The sequence below is a fragment of the Pollicipes pollicipes genome, unplaced genomic scaffold (assembly GCF_011947565.3).
Source record: "Pollicipes pollicipes isolate AB1234 unplaced genomic scaffold, Ppol_2.1 Scaffold_3447;HRSCAF=4054_pilon_pilon_pilon, whole genome shotgun sequence".
NCBI classification, from domain to species: domain Eukaryota; kingdom Metazoa; phylum Arthropoda; class Thecostraca; order Pollicipedomorpha; family Pollicipedidae; genus Pollicipes; species Pollicipes pollicipes.
In genome coordinates this window covers 24,826,486-24,841,217 of record NW_023596297.1, presented here as the reverse complement: position 1 = coordinate 24,841,217, position 14,732 = coordinate 24,826,486, and the positions used below count along the sequence as shown (strand labels likewise).

Sequence of the window (14,732 nt, the reverse complement as noted above, 5' to 3'; positions counted from 1 at the left end):
CCTCAGCAGTGCCCGTGATCGAGAACTCTAACAATATATCCTCGAGATTCCTTGATACTGTCGTTCGACCACTGCATCCTGTTGCATTATACGTCGTTTGTTGTTGAACATGGGCCTTGTGCCGAGGGCTCGATTTTAAAAGGAATGTTTCACGTTTGAGGATATTGAAGCGAGCACCATGCATGATGAAATAAGCTCAATTAAAACTGTTGGTGCACTCTTATATAGAAAAGACTGCTCCAGATAATACAATTTCTCTGTTCAGGAAAAATGCTATTCATTTTGTAATTGTCATGTCACCGCGCCTTGCACAACATTAATTGAAAGCCAACTGATTGCCGGGACGGCCAGAATACTTCCTTTAAAGGGAAGACCACACGCTTTGAAAGGAGTGTTCCACATTTATGTAGGGTTTTGAATGAAACAGCGATCTTGAAGCGCTTTCGGTGTCGCTCACATTCTTGCCCGTCTTGAAACCTGAGTCCCTCTAGTTTTTAAGCCATACTCCCGTGAAAATGAGGACAAGTATGTCGGGAGAATATTCCAAAGTCACCTTGGCAGTTATGACGGCAATGTAACGTCATTCAAATCTTGCCATTCCATAGGCCATGTGACGATCAAGGCCCAGAAAAATATAACTGTCGAGGCGTTCATATCTGGCGTTCGTGAGCGCGATTTCCAGATGTAACGGCCGTCATATGGCTCTCAACCAGTGTTGTGCAAAGCAAGATGACGCAATCAAACCATGATACATAGAGGAGCATCTTTACTAAACAGATAATTGTGCTGTCTACAGCAGTCTTTTCCACTCAAAATCACAACAATAGTTATAGGTGAGCCTGTTTTGTCAGATCTAAGGCTTGCTTTAATATCTTCAAATGCGAAACTTTCCTTTAAGTGAACATCATTCCGAAAACCCGGAGGCCACCGAATGAACCAAACGTTTTCTTACTCATAACAAACGTTTACATTCCTTGCAGAAAGTACTTGCTGACGCGAACCGGACGACAAAGCTCGTGCGCTTTGATCTGAGCAAGAACGGCATCCAGCTCCAGGGGATTCGCTTCGGTTACATGAAAACAGGTTCAGATCAGCTGATGATTGGTCCTCCGCTCCGAAGATATTCCGGAAAGTGCCGCAGAGCAAACGAAGACTACTGAATGAAACGACTGACTGTCCGTCGTGTTTCACTCAAATGCTCGCTTGGCACGGCATTGCTTTGAATTCGCGCACACAACAATAAATCGTTACTTCATACCAAAACTAAAAGTACGTGTGTCTTCATCACAATGGCTACTTTGTAAGCATGAATTAAGCAAACAGGCTAAGAAACAACAGCACGAGGCGAGTACCGATGACGAGGCACCGAACAATGGCAAGTCCCAGCGAAGGCCACCTAAACAGAATCTGGATCCACCAAGGATGCGCCTCCTGACAACAATCGGACACCAGCCGCACTCGAAGGCGGCAGCTATGGCGGAATGTGCGCTAATTGTGACGGGTGCCGTTGTCCATCTCGCATTTGTTTTGCCCGCCTGATGTACGTAAATCAGGCCTTGGTTACGCCCATATCGTCGTAACCAAACAATGACATCCAGACCCATGAACTTTGGGTCAGCCCAGGTCCAGCCTAGTTAGTTGAGCCATTTTTGTCTTCTACCCACAACAAAACGCGCGAAACCAAATTTGAGCCCCATGCGGTTCAACGTGCTATGACGCAAGCCATAGTGTCAATGGGCCAGGCTGGGACTGGACGCAGCTGTCCTACCAATGCCGACAACATCCAACATTTAACATTTAACCCTAGGAGCGCGGACTGAATAGTTAAGTCACGTTTGTGCCCTGTACCATCTCCACGGAAGCTCCTCCGCGCCTCACCCGACAATGAACTACCGCTCATGTTCATAGGCGCTTGGTATGTATGTCGGTACACTTACGTGCCTCGACTGACATGGAGCCATGCCATGAGTGCTTGACCATGACGCAATGGTCGCCTACGGTATTCCAGATCAACATTTGCCACTTATATGCCACTGATGCATGGCATGGGGCAAAACAAACTTCTCGAACGGATTGGCATTTTCAGCACCACGAAGTGATGCTGGTTGGAATCTGGTCGTGGAACTGCAAGGGTAATGGTATAATCCCTCTGGCCGTGGAACTGAAAGGGTAATGGTATAATCCCTATTTCTCGTGTTGCCGTAGCTGTGTATCTGTGCAGTGGGCAGCCTGAAAGTTGTAAGAAGGATACGCCTCGTCTTATGTTTGAACGGTACGAATTAATTTCGGGACATTCGGGACCATTATTTCACGACAATCGTTTTTGCGCTGGGCGCGTAGTGTTCTCGCAGTGTCCAACGCCGCACGGTTTTATAGAAACTGCAGCTCGGGCCATCACTGCCCATGCTTCCGAGATTTCGGGCGCGCAGGCTCAAACATTTTGATGTAAGTTGTTTCACGAATCAGTTCTGCAAAAGAGTGCACATTCTCAAGCAAACACGGGACGGTCTTGTTATTGTTTTGGCTAATTTGGACCAGCGTTATTCCACAGAAACGAGACCCATTATTTCTTTCTGGGAAAGGGGCCAATGAGTAGAACAATAGGGGCACAATATTGGTCCCGGTCAAGAGCTGGAGGCCCATTCCGTTCCACCGCGGGGTACTTTCTGACTGCCATTCTGGCGACACAGGGCGGGATCCCCTGGTCGACCCGGAGGCCGCTAAAGGGATATATCATATAACATTGGTCCCTTCCTGACCCGGGAGGCCTTCTGACCCGCGCATATGACCCCGGATCGACGCAGGAACCCTCGCCGATGCAACGGCAACCCTTATCGCCGCAGGGGTTCAAAAATTGGCGCATAACCTCCAGTTCGGCTCAAGTGGCCCATGCTGCACTTTGGTTGCGGGGCCCGGCATTCGGTACTGGCGCTCTGTCTGGCACAGTATCCTTCCATTGTCTCAATATGAGCATTAATCATAAGTTATAATATTTGCTTTCATTGTTAGAGGGCCCCGCCCAACGCAAGAAGTCTTCTGTCATTTTTTTGACGAGGGTGTGCGGCCGAAATATCAGTTACATGTTCATTGATGAAACCTAGCATTTTACTTGACAGTTTTGTGGCGTTCGCTGTTACTGAATCAGCGGTTAATGGCAATGCGGCAGGGAAAATGACATAATTAAAATAAAATAACCCGAACACATGTCATTATCTAAAAAGGTCGTACCGGAAAGCGTCTTTTTGGTTTCAGTATGTGGTCCACGGCCGCTGCAACAAGATCCGATCAATTTTTATTCAAAACTCAGAATAAAATCAGCCGCAGCTTTGAAACAAGAAAAAAGCAAAACGTAATTATTGACCTGCATAGCTTTAACCGGACACTCTGTTGCCGATTAAGCATTCGTGAAGTAATAAGTGAAGCCATTAGACCCAGCCTAACAGCCATTGGTTCCGCTTTTTCCGATCGTGCCGCCTACCCAACCCCTGCTCGCAGTCCCAGTCATTGTCACCCTACCACGCCGTTGAAATGCCTTTGAGTGTTTATATGATCAGGCTATGTAGTACCGAGTGCAGATGTAGTAATCACGCAACTCCATCGCTGGTTGGGAGGGGCGTATTTGCAGCGGCAAGGCCAAGACATCGATAACCAGCCCCACCATAGGCGTGTCCGAATCAGTTTTATGTCGGCATTGAAGATGTCCGGAAGATTCAGTCGTTGAGACATCCGTGAAACTGGCGCTCTAACTGATGCACTCCCAACGCATGTTAAATTATCGCCTAATTCGCAGTTTAACGCACGTTAGAGGCAAGGAATGTTTCCGACCCTAGTCCCGACTATTCTAACCGCAGCCCCCTGTACCCGAGGATGGTGGAAATGCCACTGGGACACTGACAAATGGTCATTGCTTAAAAATGCACACTTTTACCTTTATAAGACCTCCATTTAATGAAATGACATTCGGCGCCATCAATCATGAACATGCTTTTGAAACCAGCTCAGCCATGTAAAGAATAAAAAACCGTCTGAAAAGCCGAAAGCGCAGAAGTTCACTGTTCTAATTCATGATCCATGGCTAAGATATACCTGCTCTAGACATGCACATCTATTTTTATATTCAGCTATCTTTTTGTCTATACACATATGCTAGTAGTTAAATTAAAATGCAATGCTTGCAATAGTTTCATTGAAAATAAAAACATATCTGAGACTGGCTCTCATCCTATCCTATGTGATCCATTTCTCCGACTTAAACGTTTCCCATCATCGGGAAAACCTACAAATTGTGCCTTTATTACTCAACAACTTTTGATTGGCTGTGCCAGTATCATCAAACATATGCACAATTGTACATAACAACAATATACGAAACCTTCACGTCTCATTGGTTCAAAATTATATTTCTGCATTTTTATTGCTCAAAACAGGTCATTTGGTTTTCTGAAAAACTGCTATCGCACACAGTACAAGTGCACAAATCGTCCCATGACGAACACTTATACGGTCTCTAGCCGGCTTTGTCGACGCCTTCCCCCCCCCCCCCCTCTAAATGACCTATCTCTAGACGTCAGGGGCTGTCCAACCCACCATTACAGCGTGCCCGCAGATTCATCTGTCGGTTGACTGCTGCAGCTTTGTCTCGGATATGAATAGCTTCCAGCATTTTCAGTTTCACTTTTTTGTGCATTTCGCTAGCACTGGTGGTATTTTGTGCCAATGGGCATCCACATAATCGTAATCCATGAGCCAATGCTACATGCGGTTTTGGTGCACAGCCATGGACGTGCATCGTCATCCGTCTTGATAGTGTGGTCGTAGTAAGGGTGACATACGAGTTTGGTCGACGCGCGCAGTCGCCGATCGGGCATTTGAACTCGGTGGACAACGTTGGTCATTTTCAGTAGTGAATGAATTGAGGGCGAGTTGAATTTCGCAATTCTATTTGATATTCTGGGACTTTTGCAATAAATGATGAAGTTGATGTTGACATCAGGATTTGTTGGAAAGCAGTTTTTCCATAAGTTTCCGCGAAAACCTTTTTTAGTTCGCGAATAGCTTTTTCTTCAGTTCTACATGCAGTTAACATTGTGCCCTGATAATACAGTTGGATGTCAGTGGTTATCAACTCTGCACCTGCTTGGTCATTCTGCGATGAAAATGTTCCTGAAGCTGCCGACGGATCTGATTGTTATTATCAGCGAGTCTATAGTTGTTTTCGACAGGCACATGCTTAATTCTGTTGAGCTCCTGACATATGAGTGGTCATGTCGGGCATTGTTTGAGTGCCCTATGTATGTATTACCTGATCGTGCTTTCTTTATATCAATCTGGACACTCACTTAGACTGCTCAGGCAACTGCCAGTGTCTGTGGGCTTTCTAAAAATTGAGGCTGCACATTTTCCACTTGAGGCCACAACAGTTACAACTAAGAACATAATTTTATGGTTAATTTATAGCATTCATGCAAATTTTTGAATTCAGTTTCTTAAGTTTTGACTCAAGGCAGAGAAGCCACAGCTTGCTTGGCACATAGATGTCAATGATGTTCATACCCTGGATGATGTGCACCATATAGGCTTCTGCAAATACCACACTATGTGGTGAACCCATAGTGACCCCATCAACCTGGCCATTAAGTTCATCTTCAGGGCAGCAGAACAGTGTGTATTTGGTACAGATCTGCAAAACTGTGTAACTTTGTTTGCCTTAACAACTTAATAAATATTTCCTTCACTCATTGGAAACATAAGGCACATGCTAATTAGCCTATTTGCAGCACACAATAATTGCACTGAGTGCACTTACACAATATCATATCATAATTCAACATCATGTACAATTGGTTGAGGGAAGCCTGAAACTGTTTGTATTTTTCTCAAATAATCTCCTGAGCTTTGGGATCCCTTTCCAAATTGTGTGCTCATATTCTCACAAGCCATCCATTTCCAGCACAGATTCTATGCCATCACTGCACCCCCATAAAATATCAGTTAGTATTTCTCATGGAGTCTCAACCTATGCTATCCTTGCAATCCATGCATGCATGCATCCATTCATCCACCCCTCAGCCATCACTGGCCTTTGATCAATCTTTAGTCATTCTCTTATTCTAATAACTAGCATTTCAAAGTGTAACAAGGGAGGGACACAGATTGACCTCTGACCACATATTGCTGCATGCATTTATATGGACACCCTATTTAGCCATTGAGTCAACAAATCGATAATTGACTCAAATGAGAGCTGCTGTTGATACATCAGTATCAATAAGACCACTTCTGACACTCATGTCATGTATTGTTTGATTTGCCAGTAGTCATGAACAGTTTAAAAGATGTAACTTTTAATGTACACCAGTGCTGTTGAAGATGGCATGATATCTGGAGGCAAAATGATGCAATGCCCCCATTTTCCATTTTAAAGGTGATTTCTACAGAAATAGTTCTTGTGAAGTGAGGTAAGTACCTTTCCTTTTCCTTATTATACAAAGTATCTAGATCAGTCACCAATATTCGCCATGCAAATAAAGATTTCAGCCAGCTCTCGCAGAATGGAACAGCACTCACAGATGCACTACTAGCAGTCTATATACAGCAGTAACAAATGGACAAAGCACACTTCTCACCATCATAGACAAAGAACACTATTCTCGAATATCTTTGAACATGCCAGGATATAACAGTCCTTGGCCCCCAACTTCCCTCCAAAAATTAGTAAACAATCACATGTCGAATTTCACGACGGGAAAGAACAGACTGCTCTCCTCAACCTGTTACTCACCACAACGTTGAGATGCGCAGAAAACCCCGTTCTTTTCCTTTCCCCGTCGGCCTGCTCCGTTGATGGTTAGAGACCGAGGGCCAACAATCAACACGAGCAGCTGATGCAGCTGATCCGAGTGTGAAAAACGTATCTTGAAATATTGAACGATTTAAGCATGACGATATGAAAATACACCACGTTTGTAGTGCCAACACCATACATGAACTACGGCCTCGCACCCAGATATGGCTTGGCACGCAATTACTTGACTATAGCTTGGCTTTACTCTTCGTAATTCATTTGAATGTTGAATTGTTTCTGATGTTTTTGCATTAAGTTTGACTGTACAGTATAGCATTCACCGCCAGTCCGAGCTCCGCTGTATTGCTTAGGTACATGTTGTTATAACATCTTTGGGTACAAAGATGGGTACAGGTTAGATGTAAGATGTACCTTCGTGTACAAGGTAAGGTGTCTGCATTTTGAGTTTGCACCAGCGATGCCTACAAGTCGGGACCTCGTGTGCTAAATTTCACCAGAAGATATTCATCGAGTGAGTTGCTGGTAGAGAAGCAGACACTGGCCGCACACTTCTCGATACAAGATATACTCAAGCGTGCAGGGCACAGAAGCGCAGGCAGGGGGCGGGGGCGGGGGCACAGGGGGCACGTGCTGCCCCTAGGTTTGGAGGGGGAGGGCTTTTCGGGCCCCTCGGGACCTACGATTAAGTGCCCGGGTAGAGGGCCCGAAGGCCCTGAAAGTCCGATCGGAGAACGCATTCAGGGGCCCACCCCACAGGAACGGGCATACCAACGCCATCCAGAGGGCCCTACGCGCTGGCCAGAGACCCCAGAGTCGATAAGGGCCTATATGTCAGTCAGACGCTCAGACCGGGGTGTAAAAGTATGAAAAGTATCAACCTCCCTGCGTACCAAAAGAGCGAACATTAAACACTTTCAGCCCCCAACTGCGAGATGAGAGAAGCCGAAATCCGGAGAAAACCCGTTTGGTTGTGTACTTCGGAGCAGGTTCAGAGTTTTTTCCGTTTTCAGCCCCTCATTTCCCAATTTGGGAGCCGGCTTGATTTTACGTGTGTACGGATCTATTTGACCGATCGTGCCTTCGCGCCTGCGTTTAGCCCACAGCCCACCCGTGGTGCGACAGATAGTGGTTTTAAGCTATTTGCACCACGTCCGTGGTGTATTTTCAGACGTCCTTAACTTAGTCAATATTTCGTGAAATAGTTTCTGACCCTACTTTTGAATAACTTTGTCACAAAACTGTTCCTTTTAGTACTATATAGGGGGCACTACTATTTTGTCTAACTTTCAGGTAGTTTAACGTGCCTTGCACTATTTCCCTGCGTGCTTTGAAACATGCAAGACCATATAACGGAGATATGGGAAAACGTTCGGTTTTCTTTCTTTGCACTATGTTGTGCTTCTGTTGCACTTATCCACTCACCACATGAAGTAGGGGCATAGTGTTCTATACAGCCGGAGGGCGGAAAGTTATCAGGTTGATCAGAAAGTCATCGCCGCTGTTGAAGGGAGCTATTCACCTTTACAATGAGATTTGAGCTTGAGATAGCAGCGGGGCACAGCCAGAGCCTTAGCAAGGTGGGGGGGGGGGGGGGGTCCAGGGTTGACAAAGGTCCACTGCTTGTGAAAGCCCCCCGCAAAAAAAGATCGCTGAATATGGCCCAATTGTTGGTGAGGGACGCGATTTTTTCGCTTTATCGCTATTTTTACCTTTTGAACAGGAACGGAAGCCCGAAGGCATCGTGAAGTCAACGCTCTTTGAATGTTAAAGCCAACATAAACTGATGAAGTCAAGCGTTAAATGACTACATGGGGAAGCAGTATGACGCTCTTCATGTTAAAATGGTTCCGTGGACTCTTTTTGAACCAAAAGAAACAGAGGCGGAGGCAGAGCTTTGGCAAGGGGAAGGGAGAGGGCCTAGGGATTGAGACAGAGCCCGCCAATGATGATAGCCTCCCCCCTCCTTCAGCAATAAATCGCTGGATGTGGCCTATTTGTTAATGAGTGGTACGGTCTTGTCTATTTGAATATTTTTACCTTCCAAACTGGAGTACAAGCTATAAGCATACTTGAATTCCGAAAGTGAAGAAATCAAGCGGTAAGTAACTGCATGAAATATATAACCGTCGCTGTGCATTTTGCAATATTTCGTAGCGTTCCTTGTAAACAGAAAGAAGTCAGGAAGCTTTGCCATGATCTTGATCTGAGCTGTACAGAAATAATAGGGAATCAGTGAGCGTAGCTTTTGAATAGAAATAGGTCAAAAGTATGCATGAAGATGGCAAACCCCTGTTTGCCTGAAAATGTTCAATAACAATTCAGAATCGATTAGTGATACGGTAGTTTTGAGCATGCACGCTCACAAAACTTAGCAGCAGAAAGCTCGACGTCCGTCGTTGTTCCGCGAGCTGCTCGGCGTCAGCTCCGCGGCTATCGTTAAGCGTTGGCAGACCGGGGATGAAAATTTGGTTGCGGAACTGGGGCAGCAAAGGTAAAATCTCTATTTCTTCTGTTGCTGTCACTGTTAATCCATCCAGAGAACAATCCCAGAATTTTTAGAAGATGCCCACAAGCCTAACTTTTGAAGAGTAAGAACTTATTTTGAAAAATTCCTGGGAGTTTTGTTTTACGACGGCCGATCTCGAGCACACGGAATTAACGCCGACTGGCATCACTGGTGGTGGCCAACGCCGTTCGGTTTCACAAAATCTGCAACCACAGCCATCGCTGTTCTTGCTCCTGAGACTGCGAGCGCAGGGGGCTTAAAACCTTTTGAGGCAAGCTGCTACTCTAGTTGATTTTTCAAAAGAATGAGTTTTCAGGTAAACCAGGGCTAACTTTTCCAATTTCAACTCATTTTGACACTCCTCTATTTAATAATAATGAGACCCTTTCGTTTTTCGAAGCAAGGTGCTCCCTAGAGTGGAATAATAGGGTGGCACATTACCGTTCCCGGTCAAGGACTGAAGGGCTATTTCGTCCCAGAGCGGGGTGTCTTCCGGCTGTCATTCAGGACACACGGGGCGAGTTACCTCGTCAATCCAGAGGCTCTTACAAGGATACATCATGTCACATTGGTCCTTCCCTGACGAGGGAGGCCTTCTGAACCGCACAGTTGACCTTGGCTAAACGCAAGAAATCTTATTGACGCAAAAGCATATCTGATCGCATAATTGCTTGTTGTCCAATAATTTTCGCCTAGACTCCAGCTCGGGTTACGGGCTCATGGCTGGCAGTGGGCTTGAGGGCTCACCGCTCGGTACTAGGGGACTCTGACTGAGGGCCCATACGTTCTCATGTTACATTTCATTGTCAGAGGACCCGACCAACACAAGAGGCCTTCTGGCATTCGAGGATCCCTCCCCGTCCCTGTTTAGCAAATGTTCCTCTGGCCGATTCGGGGCCCTTGTTGACACAGGACATTCGGTTGGGCACAAGGGGTCTCTGACCCACGCAAGAGTCCCGAATCAGGGGTTCCGATTTATTCCTGGGTTTCAGGGGTCCCGATTTACGTAAATCGCGGGCCCGGCCTCGTCCCTGCCTGGAGAATGAGCCCCTAGAGCTCGGACCGATGCGGAACTGGCTGCCAGGAATTGGTGGCCTACAGCTGAAATTGAGGAACGCGCTATCTCAGGGCCCCCGATCTGTACAAGGGGCCCTCTAACTGGCATTTGAGATCACGTCGATCATTTCCATCCTTAATGTGACCTCAAACTAGTCCTTTTGGGCCTTTTAGCCTCCCAACCGGGCCTTTGATATCTGGTCTCAGACACTCTTACGTCCCCTCGAACACAGCTCCTAGCCGACTCTGGGCCACTTGCAAACGCAGGACCTCTTATCATGTGCTGTGGGCCTTGATAAGAGGTCCGACACCTTCACTGTTTTAGGGAGCCGAACAATGCACATCACGGGCCCAGCTCTGGCCGTGCTTGGGAAATGGACCCTCAGGGCTTAGACCAAGACGAAGCCGACTGTTCGTTGTTGGTAATCTCTGGCCGAAATAAGGTTCGCACTGTCCCTTGGGTCCTCAGTCGATGCGGAGGCCGTCCTTATTGTGACGTACAGCAAGCTGCTTGAGACATTCTCCCGCTCAGCCTTTCAATCACGTCTTGATCTCTGGTCCTCGGTGGCCCCGCAGGCCCTCTTCGTGTTTTCTAAAACAGAGCTCGTGACGAACTCGGGGCCACGTGCCGACAAGCGCCCAGGTTCACACTGTTGACCCTTGACCGACACAGGGGCCCCGATCACTGTTTCAAGGACACAGACCAATGCAAATTGTGGGCCCCAGCCTTGCTCCTGCTTGGAAAGTGGGTCTCCTGGGTTCAGACCGACATGGAGCCCACTGTACGGTGTTGGTGGCCTCCGGCTGACATAAGCGCTCGTACTGTCTCAGGTGTCCTCAATTGGCGCAAGAGACCCTCTGAATGAGATTTCAAGTCACTGTCCCACGGGCCGGGAGTCCTTTACGTGACCTGCAGCCAGCCCTTCGGGCTTTTCTGCCCTTCAACCGGGCTCTCGATCGTCGGTTTTGATGAGGCCCCAGGCCCCTCTTCGGCCTCACTGAACATCCTCCTTCCCTTGGTCAGCTCAGAGCCCCTTGCCCCACAGGACCGCCTGTTAGGTACTGAGGGCCCCCGGCAGATACAAGGGCCCCGACCAGTGCAAATTGCCTGCCCCGACTTCGCCACGGCTTGGGAAGTGGGCCCTAAAGTTCATACCGATGCGGAGCGGACTGTGCGGTGTTGGTGGTGTCTGACCGACATATAGGCCCTTATCGACTCAGGGAGTGCCCGATCGGCGCAAAGGACCCTCCGACAGTGATCTAAGGGCCAGTCCTCGCAGGCCAGGGCGCCTAAAGAAGACTACGGCCAGCCTGTTGCGGCCTTAGCCCCTCCAATCGAGCCCTCGATCGTCGGTCCCGGTGGGCCCTCCAGGATCTCTCCAGGCCTCCCCGAACACTGCCTCTGGCCTCGGGGCCCCTTGCCAACACAGGACCCTCTGCAAGGCAATGTGGGCGCCTGGAAGACGCTGGTATTCCGACCAATACAAATAGCTTTCCGACTTTTTCCTGCTCGGGAGATCAGCCCTCAAGCGCGTGCCAGCACTGAGCCAACTGTGTGGTACTAAGGGTGCGATTCAAGTGGCTCCTGATCGGCACAAAGCGCCGTCTGGCTGGCATTGGCGTGCCTGACCCGGACCCCTGAATGCGACCTCCGGCCAGCCTTTCGGGCCCTTCGGGTGCTCAAATCGGGCCCTTAATCGTCTTCCCCAAGGGTTGGGGGGGGGGGGGGGGGGCATTGCCCCTGTGCGCCCCCACTGCCTGCGCCTTTCATGAATTTAGACTGCCGTGCTGGGACTCCTCACTCGCCAGATCTGTCGTCCCTGGATTGCATACTGCGGGCAAGGTCAAACGCCATGCCCACATGGACGACCCAGTGAGCCCTCAAGAGCTCAGGGTAGCCTTCCGACTTAAAGTGGACGCATCACCCTTGACAAAACCGAGCTGACAATCGACTACCCGTGTCTTACCGGTGTCCACCGCTCCACCGTTCCACCGCTGTCCACCGCTCGTGTCTTACCATTGGGTTGGCTGCCGAATGTCACGACAGCCACGATTGTGCGATAAATACGTGTATCACCGTTGAGGAAATACTCGGTTTACCTGGTTCCCTCCGCTTTAAAAAGCTGTCAATATTGCAGTCCATTCTTTTGTCTCCATCCAACTGTGTCATCTGTTTAAAAACTTGCCAACAGTTCCAGGCTGACAGAACATATGAGGCAGCTAGCATAAAAAACAAACATGACGCATGTATCTACAGGATACTATTTGGTACAAAATGAAAATAATGTTAACGGTGATATATTCAAGTATCCAGTGTAGTAGTAGTTTGCAGATCGATGTTTCTTCGGTAATGGGAGTTCAGGGGAGCATTGGAGGTGGGGACTCACGTTAGCATAAGGGGAGGGGGCTCAGACCCCGAAATTCCATAAAATGGCTGTCCCTGGGTGACTTGTATTTTGTAAGCGTACTTAACGGCACATGTACAACATTTGTCGGCCAAGATCACGCACAAGCGACCACCGCGTGAACAAGATTCAGGCACTAGGGTATCATTCGTGCATGACTTACAGGCAGTTGAAGATCTTTGCACACATTACAAGTACACTGCAAACATTTGTAGTGAAATAATGTAAGATCGTAAAGATACAAGGGCTCCGAAAATAACGACCCAGGGTTGCACATTTTAACAGGAAATCACGAGAAGGGTGCACATGTTAACCACCCACGCACAAAGCTGCCAGGCCTGGTTGAAATGGGTTTTGCAATGGGCAGCTGCGAACAACTGGGGCTAAATGAGCTGAGCGCAATAGAGACAGACACCAGCACGAAGACGCGTCTACCAGCGCTGACATGCCGTCTATTTTCGCATACGGAAAGGACACAGAACAAGTGCTCAGTGGTGGATCCATGGACATTCGTCCTGAAAACAACACAATGACCTTAAGTTTATAGATTGTTCGTGAGCACTGCAGCACAGGCGCTCTCTCTGCTACTTCTCAGCTTTATCAAAGGGCTCGGTCCCGCGTAATTTTGGCTGAGACCTGGCTCAAGTTAACTGACCCAATGGCCGTGGCGGCAGGATAATACTGCGGAAAGGTCCACTGGCTGGGGCAATGCGAGGAGCTGTTCACCGCGAATGAATTAGCCCAGCTGCCAGTTAGATGGATGAGGGGTGTTAGCCAGGGCTTCATAAGGCCATCAGTCGTCATGACAGCGGCGCTTGCAAACTGGAACATTGGTTCACAGAACCAGCCATCGGCCCTTATCTGAGCGATTTGAATGAACTTATGCTCATTTGCTCCACCATCGAAGTCAGATAGCCGCCGCCTGATAACGACTTACACCTGGTATCTTGTCCACCCACACCACCGCGAATGCCACGGCTTCTGCCCAGATAATCACCATAAAAGGGAAGTAAAAGGCACGCCTGCCGGGCTCATTTGAGCCAAGCAAATCTGGCACTGCGACAGTGGCGTGGTAATGTAGGCAGTCTTTAGAAATCCTCGCCAGGATCGAGCAGCAGTTGTGTCTACAAAGTAAGTCGGGCTTGAGTTCAAGCGAGTGCAGATATGACCGACATGATGTGCAGGTGCCTTATTTATACTTAGCCACGTGACGCGGAAGTAGCCAGGCACCAGCAGTCTGCTACCCGATTGTGGTAACTAGTCTATCAATAATGCAACAAGCAAAAGGCAAAAATGGCAAAAGCCAAGGACAATTATTATCTATATACCTACCCGTGCTCCATCCACGCTATGTAATGTACATCGCGACGCCAATGATTAATCACAGTGACCAGCGACATCAAGCATTAAACGCAGATAGCTTGTACCCGAAAATGTTATTGAAATAACAGTTTGTCCATATAAAAGGGTGCTAGCAAAACAATCCAGACACACTGATCTCGAGAGCAGATCCACCGAGGATTCCGGGCGACGTTATCAGGTGTCACAGCGGAGCAACCCAAGCCTGCACCGAACATACCAAGCTGACTTATCAATAACGAATTGCATGTGCGCACGTTTACACGACGGCCTTGTAGTTTCGCTGGGCACGTGTTACCAGGACGGGCGGCCCGGCGTTGTCGGCTCGGTCAGCGCTGCGCCAACCTCGGGCGGGCGATACTTGGGTAAGACGGTGCGGTTAGATACGATGATGCCGTAAGATGGTGACGGTTGAGATGATGTGGTTCGGGATGATATGACACCGACATGCGTGCGCGACCGAGAACAAGCAGGGGGCGCGGCACCAGGCAGTCAGAACAATGAGCTCATGGCCAGCACAGCGGGCGGACGCCTGGGTTTTGTGTCCGGTGCCATGCGCGGCGCGTGCTGCGGCGGGAGCTGATGCAGTTCTGTCTGCACA

At 48.4% G+C, this 14,732-nt stretch overlaps 1 protein-coding gene across 1 annotated transcript in view; it reads left to right on the top strand.

Moving 5' to 3' along the window:
• Positions 1-12,228: 12,228 nt before the first annotated feature.
• The window catches only part of LOC119092334 (ubiquitin carboxyl-terminal hydrolase 19), a 13,226-nt gene continuing 10,722 nt past the window's right edge, over positions 12,229-14,732 (top strand). Inside the window, exon 1 of the mRNA XM_037215298.1 lies at positions 12,229-12,240. Coding sequence (XP_037071193.1) covers positions 12,229-12,240 — 12 coding nt within the window. The remainder of the gene's footprint in view (positions 12,241-14,732) is intronic.